This window comes from Juglans microcarpa x Juglans regia, chromosome 7S, assembly GCF_004785595.1.
Source record: "Juglans microcarpa x Juglans regia isolate MS1-56 chromosome 7S, Jm3101_v1.0, whole genome shotgun sequence".
In the NCBI taxonomy this organism is placed as follows: domain Eukaryota; kingdom Viridiplantae; phylum Streptophyta; class Magnoliopsida; order Fagales; family Juglandaceae; genus Juglans; species Juglans microcarpa x Juglans regia.
This window is the reverse complement of record NC_054607.1, coordinates 7,036,760-7,046,431: the sequence shown is the minus strand read 5'-3', so window position 1 is coordinate 7,046,431 and position 9,672 is coordinate 7,036,760. Positions and strand designations below refer to the sequence as shown.

At 34.7% G+C, this 9,672-nt stretch overlaps 2 protein-coding genes across 2 annotated transcripts; both read left to right on the top strand.

The window, feature by feature from the left end:
• Positions 1–426: 426 nt before the first annotated feature.
• On the top strand, positions 427–2,891 carry LOC121240605. The gene is made up of 2 exons (XM_041138083.1): positions 427–1,768; positions 2,687–2,891. The coding sequence occupies exon 1, from the start codon at positions 571–573 to the stop codon at positions 1,756–1,758; it is 1,188 nt and encodes a 395-aa protein (XP_040994017.1). The 5' UTR covers positions 427–570; the 3' UTR covers positions 1,759–1,768; positions 2,687–2,891.
• Positions 2,892–8,249: 5,358 nt separating this feature from the next.
• On the top strand, positions 8,250–9,082 carry LOC121240604 (uncharacterized serine-rich protein C1E8.05-like). Its single transcript, XM_041138082.1, has one exon. It carries the CDS (start codon positions 8,423–8,425, stop codon positions 8,723–8,725), a length of 303 nt encoding a protein of 100 aa, XP_040994016.1. The 5' UTR covers positions 8,250–8,422; the 3' UTR covers positions 8,726–9,082.
• Positions 9,083–9,672: the final 590 nt, after the last annotated feature.

Genomic DNA, 9,672 nt, shown 5'->3' with positions numbered 1-9,672 from the left:
AAATCAACATAAAGTTCTAAAATGTATAAATATCGCACATTCCCTTCAAAAAATAGTAAGGTTGATCATTCAAATGTAAGTTTTTTATATAGATTTTATACTTACCTATTTTTTCAAAAAACAAAATGCACGAGAGAGTCTACAAATAATTTTTTTAAAATTAATACTTGTAATCAAAATATTATTAAATATAATAAGATATATGCGTAGCTATTTAGATTAGAAAAATTATATTCATCATTTTTATACTATACATTATACATAATTTTTAATTTTTTTAATTTTTAATTTTTTTTTTCTCTTAAAAAATATATGATATAGGAATGATGAGTAGAAGAACTCAATTCCATTCATTTCTCAATTTCAAATGTGGGCCGTTACAGATTTACTAAAGTGGGTTTGGCCCGATTATATCCTTATATCCGCTAAACCGTACTCCCATCGTGCCACTATAGTCGATGGCGCGATTCTCTCTTCCCCAAATCCCTTTGCTTTCGTTTCCTGCTCGAAACAATGCTCAGCTCAGCTGAATTTTCGTAAGAAACCATTACTGATTTGCATCAGACAACTATGGAAGCAAGCTCACTGCTTCTCCACTCCCAAATCCTCCCTTTTAGGTTTTTAACCACAAACAATAAAGTTTCTTTCAGACATTTGAACAAACGTTTGCCGGTCGGTTTTCATCAGCGCCACCAAAGCCTTGAACCCACTAAATCCCCGTTACATTGCTCTTCTAATGTAATCCCGATATCATTATCAGTAACCAAATTGAGAAGTCATTTGTTACCTCCTCTCAAGTGCTCATATTCCAACACCGCCAGCTCAGATTCTCAGAATCCACTGCTGAAAGCCCTAAAAAACTTCTCACTTGATTCGTTGAAGAGAACCCTTTCTCATTTAACTCCTATTGATATCGTTAAATGGTCTGGGGTCTTATCCATAGCAATTGCAGCCACAAAATGGACTGTGAATATGCTTTTCAACCCCTTTTTCTGGATGTTCTTCAGCTGGACTTGGTTGTTCTGGCCGTGGTTCGTGGCGATTTCGCTTGCTGTTTTTGGGTTATACTGCTTCCGCAAGCACGCACGTGGTGAAGCTAGCATATTTGAGCAACTTGCCATTGTTACCTCAGCATTTACTTGGCTCACTCTTGTCCCACCCGCCCATTTCAATGGCTTTCTTGAAGGTTGGCCTTTCGTTTTCTTCTTTGTGTACCATTATTTCTTTTTCTTCAATGTTAGTGTAAGGAAACGGTTATATGGGGATTACAATGCTCGCACGCATGACCCCAAGTGGGACGTGAACCCGCCCAAGTGGTACCGACTTTTGTTCTGTGTGGGAGTCATGGCTGGGCACTGGTTGGCCGCATTTGAAGGGCCAGAGCTGCATCATATCCCCGGCGGGTGGAGCAATGTGCCAATTTGGATTTCGATCATTGCAACTCTCTTGATGCAGTATAAGGCGACGTTGTATCTTGCAAACTATTCGGAAAAGGTGGTTGAACCAACTGCTGTAGTGCAGTTTGGTCCATATCGCTGGGTCCGCCATCCGATATATTCATCCACAATGCTACTGTTTGTAACTTACTCTGTTGCACTTCGAGCACCTTTGAGCTCGCTGTTTGTTGTAGCAGTTTGTTTGCTGTACTACGAGCAGAAGGCAAAGCTGGAGGAGGCTTTGATGATCGAGACTTTCGGGGATGGATATGTGGAGTATGCGGCTAAAGTTAGATACAAGTTCATTCCTTTTGTTTATTAGCGACCTCCAGGTATGCAGGGTCTAATTGTGCGTTTTCTGATCAATGCATTGCATTCAAGTACTTGAGCTTTGAAATGAGGAAGGAAAATGTTCTATTACATACCACAGATACAGATATTTGAATTTTGTTGGATGTTTGTGTTATTTATCTAGAGTGGCTTAGCACTAGTTTTGAGTTATCATGATTATTTCTTTATTTCTTTAAAAAAATTATAAGCATGTGAACTCTCTAAAGTTTTTCTGTTTCACTTGGTTAGTTTCAACGTACTGAAGCTTGATGCCTTTGCATTGTGCAAACTTTTTGTGTGCTTGTTGAAGTAATGTAAGAGAGACTTGAGCAACAACCTGTAACTTATAAAGCAAAAAACTATAATCAGTTGGCAATATATACGTCCAGGGGTTTAACTGGTCTCCAACAAGCATACGTGCATAGCTTAAATGACCTGAACCATGCTCTGCCCAGCTTTGCTTGTCTTTAATTTATTGCTATCAAGTTGGGCTTACAGTCATACTTGGGGGGCATAAGGAAATTAATTTTAGGAGTATTACTTTAATTGAAGAAAGAACAAAAACTTACTGATAAAAAAAAAAAAAAAATGATGGAAGAACCAAAACAATGACTGGAAAACACATTAACTAAGCGTTACTTTTTTTTCTAGTTGATTGATCATTTTAGAAGGGGACATCAGAGTCAAGATTACCTCTGGGATGAAAGTTAATGAAGGGAGAATTGATATGAGCTTGTTATGTGATTGTGATGTTTTTACACAATTGCTATTACGATCATTCATCCGAAACTTCCAACACTTTTGTCCAGAAGTGCTTAAATTCCTTAAAAGGAAACTTATAAACCACCATTAGAAACTTGCAAAAATACTCATTCTTTATCTTATTCAGGTTTGCTAAGATAACAGAGTTTTTTTGGCAGCCGCATTTCATTAATCAATAGGAGCTCCCCGATCAGGAGGAACGCTACTTCAAGGATCCTGATGTTGAAGGGCAATCAATTGCAGTTGTGGCTTTTGCTACAAATGTATTTTCCCTTAAATATGAACGGATTGAGGTGATAAATGTATCCAGTTCTCTCTCTCTCTCTCGCTCCGGTTTTTGATTAATAACTCCACATTATTTCCTTTGTGTTTTGAAACAATGACATTACCCCTCAAAGAACACACTGGTCAGATGACCATTCGAAGGTTGATGTAGTTCAACTGATCCCTAGGAGTTGGCTCAAGTGGTAATAGTCTTGGTCTTGGAGGCATGCTCTCTCTAGGTCTAAAGTTTGAATCTCATTTGATGCAAACAATCTCTAGAGACAATTGGACTAGAGACTTGTCCCTTAAATTATCCAAGGTGCACTTCTGAAAAACTTCTTGTTCAAGGCATGTGCACTCTGGAGATTAGTCAAGACATTGTTCCTAGACACCCGGTGTCAATACATAAGAAAAGGTTGATGTAAGGCAACAAGGGACCTAAGGGAAGGTCAAGCATGCATTATGAAGCTTCTTATTCAACTCACGGATATGAGAAAGAAAACATTGAATCTTTAATTTCTCTCAACTCATCTTAATTCATCATTACAATTTTTTTAAATTTTAACACAAAATATAATAAACAATTCAATTTTTTCAAATCCTAAAATAATAATAATATTAAAAAATAATATTCTAACAATATTTTATCATTTCAACTCAACTTAATTCAACTTACTTCAACATCTAAATGTAACTTAAAACTAGTTGTTAAAACATTCTTCCACACGGCTCTACGATGGAAGGGGTATCTGTTTTTCTCTGCAAGAACCCCTATAATATCCATTCCAGCAGTAGCAAGAAAACAAAAGATGATGGTTGAAAAATGTGTGTAATAAAACTATCCTTACGGCCGTTTTGAGACTGAATTTACTTCCAGTTACCTCAGAAAAGGTACGAGGTGAGCTGCTGTCAATCAGAACACATTTGACCCTATGGTTCGATTCCCCTTCATCGAGAGAACTTTTTAGACAGCAAATTCGATTTCCTGTCTCCTCTGATGAAAGATTTCAAGTTCTCCATCGTGTCCAATTACTTCGTAATGGATCACATTTGGGTCAAAAATTATGTCAGAAAATTGGACTCAACCCCTAAACTATCCTGTCAGATCCAAAATTGCACACAATTTATTGAGCTATGTCAAAAGTTTTCAAATATCACGTCATATCATAATAGAATATTGAAATAGATTCAGATCATTTTATATATTCAAAAACAGATTCAAAATATTTTCACATCACATGTAATGTTTTTTTTTTTTCCATGTTTACAATATTACCGTCTCATTTGTTGGGAATTGTGTTGATATATAAGCTCATATAGAGAGCTATGTTTTGATGTTGAACTGAATTGAGTTGAGTTGAGATAATAAAATATTATTAAAATATTATTTTTTAATATTATTATTATTTTGAGATTTAAAAAATTTAAATTGTTTATTATATTTTATATTAAAATTTAAAAAAATTATAATGATGAGTTAAGATGGATTTAATAAGCAAAGGAGGCAAGTCCGAATTATTTAATTGGCTACAGGAAGATTTTCAGACAGAAGTAAATGCAATGGACCATATGCACCAAATTAAAGAAGTATTTATTACTTAGTTTGACCAGTATTGCTTGAGTTCTAAGTCTGTGTTGCAAGGATCCACGTTTATAAGGTGTGCCTAGCTCGCTCACACCTCCTCGACAGCTCTTGTGCACACCACATGTTTCCATGTGCATGATCCAATTGCTAGCTAGTATGATCATCTCATGATCCCCACATGACCAAACCTAAAAAAACATTGTTAACTCCTCTTTGGGAGATGAAACAGTCGTGCTACGTACAAGTCAGTATCTAAATACATCATCAGTACTGTATTGAGTGTGTGTGAATAAACTGACCTATAAAACACTTACTTTAAAATGAAAAAAATATCAAGAACACTACGCAATTTGGCATTATTTTAGGTTCTCAACGTGTTCCTTTTCCTTCCAATCAATCATTTATTGATTATTTAGATTGTATTTGATTCCTTGACCGATTTCAGTTCAGATTTAGACCTCTTCTAATATCTAAACATTTAATTCTCAAATTACTAAACTCATTTCAACTTAAAACATCTTTACACGTGGGACCCACAATCTTTTTCAACTCAACATCTCTTTATACGCGAGACCCACAACTTTTTTTTCAACATCAAATACATCTAAACCCATCTTAATATCTAAACATATCTAAACTCATCTTAAGTGGGTCTTACAAAACTCACTCTACTATCTCAACTCACTACTATTTATAAAGAACTCAATTTAATTTAATTTAACTCAACATCTAAATCCAGCCTTAGTTTCTATTTGTGCATTATCATAGCATTTATTCACTAGATGGGGGAAGGGGGGGCCAGATGCATGGTTGGGGGAAGAGAGCCACTTGGCATAACAGCTATACGTGCATGCCCATGTCTAAGAGGCCCCTAGCTGCTGCTGCTTCTTTGCCCCTTCTTTGTGGCCTCATTTTCCAACACATTATTCATCATCTTTTTTCCATTCCATCCTCCTTTCTAATAACTTAAAAACCGATGTCTCGAATTGCTGATCTATATATCGAAATGGACAATAGATGGCCACAAGAGTTAGGATATTAGTAGTCCCCACAAAAACTAAAATGACATGCAACACAGGCTTTAGGGACCCTAGGTCCTAATGTAACATTACAATCTAACTCCTCCTAAAAGGGGAGAAATTGAAACTTATTTCGTTTAAATACAATACAAGTAGCTCTAAATACTAGAATAATTAACATTTCCGTAAATATCCAACCTCCATGATGGTCATGTTACTGTGTCGCCCAGCTCTTACAGTTGGGCGTGACTGCTAATTCATTCTACTTTTTTTTAATAAAATTAAAAAAAAAACATAAATTTACTAGTAGTAACTTCTTTAAACATTTTAAAAAATAAAAAATGCAATAGAGGGCAAACGCAAGGGCAAACTAAAATTTTCTTTTGTTACTATACTTCATTATTACATGTGAACTACATTGCACTTAACCTACAATTTTATACCATGTTGTATCCCATCTACCGAGTACCATGCCATTTTTGCAACGAGGGTAGTGCTACTATGTTGCCCAGGTTTGACCACTAGGCATTCTCCTAGTGCAAATTACATTTTTTTTAAACATTTTTTAAATATCTTTAAATATTTTTTAAAAATTGAAAAAAAATCAATACACTAATAGTCACTTCTTTAACCATTAAGCAAAAAAATTAAAAAAATAAAATATATGAGCGGTCAACTTAAGGGGACAAACTCAAGCGGCATAGTATCATTTTCCTTAATGTTATCCAAAAATTTCACACATTCGACAATAAATTGTAATATGACTTTTTTTTATGCATATATCTTTCTGTTAATATAAACTTTAAGATATCCAAATTCTCGTAAAAGAATTAAGTGCTTGAGTTTTGGGATATTTCATGTGCTCATTGTTCTTATCTATGGAGCTGTCATTCTTTACTTACAAATTCTATGTAATGCTCGGCTAAAAAAAAAAAAAAAAAGAAAATTGCTCTAATCTTATTCATTGATCTCAAATACTCAGTTATGGTCAAGTATTCCTTTAAACGATGAGTCTAATATTCTTTAAAGGTCTCACATGGGGCCTGTAATTTCCTTTATTTTTTATGTTAACATTCACATTTTACAAACAAAGGACTTGAATGTTTGTATTGGGACTAATTTTGACTAGTCAAATTACATAAAAACCTTTTTTTTTAATTAATTAATTTATTTATTTTAAACTTTCTCGTTTTAAGATTCCCTATTTGGCTATTTTATTTATATATTTCCTTATTTTCATGGCATTGGAAGATAAATATTTTAAAGGAAAAAAAAAACCCTGATTTGAGATTAGATATTCCTACAAGAATCTGGAAATAAGAGGCAGAGACTGGTTTTTTCACATGATGGGTTCAACAAAGCATCCTGATTGAATATTTTAAAATTGGAGTTGTACCTTAAATGAATTAATTTGTAAATATTACAGGCAATCTGACTGCTGCTCCAAATGGTTGCATGTGCTTGTGTATCTAAACCTCCAACATAGTATATGCACACTTCATGGTTTCTCACTCTATAAAGGTATATTTAGGTAGGGTAGTATATGAGCTTGAAATATTCACATCAAAAATAAATATATATGAGTGAGAGAATTGAATGCATTTAATGGATCAAAATATTCAACTGAGATCTTCACTATTTTCTTGACCAAATTGGATGGTCCAATTGGAGAGAGATAGACACAATATTAAATGCTTACGTGGGATCTACATGTACAAAAATTTTATACCAATAGTAATTAATGTAATAAGGACCATATGATGTATCTTTCTCTTTTCAGAATCGAACTTTTAAGGGTTCGTTTGGTTCATTGACTACACTCGGCTCAGCTGAGTTTAGTTCAGATTTAGATTTCTTCTAATATCCAAACACTCAACTATCAAATCATTAAACTCATCTTAACTCAAAACTTCTTTACACATGAGATCTACAACCTTTTTTAACTCAAAACTTCTTTATATATGAGACTCACAACCTTTTTCAACTTCTCATAAATATATCTAAACTCATATTAGGTGGGCCTCACAGAATTCACTCCATTATCTCAACTCACTACTATTTATAGAAAACTCAACTCAATTCAACATTCAAACGCAGTCTAAGTTCTATCCAAGAATTGCTTTATTCCAAAATATTGCATTATGTCATAGACAATTACCATAATAAAACTACATATTTGTGAAAAAAAGAAGGGTAACCCTATTTTCACAAAAAGAATTTGTTTGTTCATAAACTTGCACATCAGCTTACCTAAAAGAACATGAGAAGTAAAACATAGCAATTACACCAGAGACAACTAAATGTGAATTATTATTATTATATGTAACCAACCTTATAACACAGTTTTTAAGATTCCAACATGATTTTCTAAGAGAGAGAGCATTGTAATTTGTAACAGGAGCACAAGTTAACTCCAGATTCCTTCCATCTTTTATAATGTCATATATATATATATATATATATATATATATATATATATATATATATCAAGGAGCCTTGTTTACAGAAATCTTTAAAAGTATCAAAACAAAGGTATCAATTTTTGCAGAACAATGGGCACAGTCCTGCTCTGTTCCTGCACATGAGGACCAGCTAGTCACTGTCCAATGACCACTGCCTCCCATACCCTTCTAAATATGTGTGATTTTTAAGTTTACAACGGAGAACCGTACAAGAGTTATGGATCTCCACAATGAGGAGGTCCAACACAGCAATTAGGAGGAAACTATAATATGTGAGAAGCTGAACTAGAGCACTCACAGATGTAGCCAATAACATGGTGCCAAGTTGGCAAAAAAGTGTGACATGGCACCTTTGGCATTTCAAACACTAGATCACACTCTCTACCACCTAATCTCAAGTTCAAATCTCACTACTACTATTCTAATTTCCCCATAAATCTTTCCCATTTCACCTCTGTTTCTCTCTGCCCACACCACAGAGAGAGAGAGAGAGAGAGAGAGATTTATACAAAGTAGTGAAGGAGAGGAAAGGAGCACCAACCTCAGATATATAAGGAGCATTACATGGATGAGATATGGAAGCCATCAAAGAAGGAAGGTTCAAGTAGCCATTGCTCCACTTCTTCCAAATCTCTATTTTCAAGGAGTTCTTCAACAAAGAGCTCTTCTTCAAAGTCCAATCTCCTGAGGAGTTTTTCCCAGAAAAGCTCCTCCTCAAAGTGCACCCTTCCCCGGAGCTGCTCACAAAAGAACTCTTCCATCGGCCGTAAGTGTACTAGCGTAGCAAAGGAACAGAAGGCTAGATTTTACATCATGAGACGCTGTGTCGCCATGCTTGTTTGTTGGCACAAGCATGGTGATTCTTGATGGGAAAGACAAGTCAGAGAACCAAAATATACCTCTTAGATTGAGTGCTTGCGGTGCCTTGCTCTTTTTTTTTTTTTTTTTTTTTTTTCCCTTCTTTGTGCGAGGTGGATCTTTGGGTTTTGTTCCAAAACTCATATAAATTTTCTTGCCATCCGATCAAGAAGGATTGGTGCCATATTTCGTTTTTTCTTCACTTTCAATCGGTTTGTAATTAGAATCGAATTGAGCTACTAGTTTTTAGTACACATTGAAAAGAAAGAGAACATATCAAACATTGGATTTCACTTGTATCTCAATCTTAGCAACTTCTCAAGTAATTTGATGTATAATGTACGATTTCTGATATTTAAACCGAATCTCAACACTAGAAACCATTTTTTTCCCTGATGCTTTATTTGCTCTCCACACTTAGAGGTGCTGCTAGGTGCTAAATTTCATCATCTCTTTCATTCTGTTCCTTTTGTTTCTTCTTCTTCTTTTCTAGTGAGATTTCAGATATTTAAGTCAAATCTCAGCACTGGAAACCTTTGTTTTCTCCTATGATTTCTTTGCTGTCCACACACTTAAAAGTTGCTGTTAGGTGCTAAATTTCATGGTCTGTTTCATTCTGTTCCTTTTTGTTTCTTCTTGTTTCTGCTTTGATGGGAAAGAGATTCGCTTCAGCTGTTTGAAACTTTGAACTTCCAATATAATAAGACATTATTTATATTTGGATCTGCATTGGAAATGCAAGTCACCTTTTCCTTGCCCCTTTGAGAGAAGGTGGTCTCTCTCTCTCTCAAAATAACACCAAATCAAGTTTATTCTTTTAACGGCTCAAATCTTTATGATGTGCAAATCATCTCTTTGTTTTAAAAGCTAAAATTACCAACAACAATTAAAAGAAAAAGAAAAAGAAATAATCCTCTCAAGAGTCCGGGCTTTATCACTCTAATGCATAGTGTGAA

Excerpts from the sequence above, each read along its gene's own strand:
- LOC121240605 (XM_041138083.1), top strand. The coding sequence starts at position 571 with ATGGAAGCAAGCTCACTGCTTCTCCACTCCCAAATCCTCCCTTTTAGG.
- LOC121240604 (XM_041138082.1), top strand. The coding sequence starts at position 8,423 with ATGGATGAGATATGGAAGCCATCAAAGAAGGAAGGTTCAAGTAGCCAT.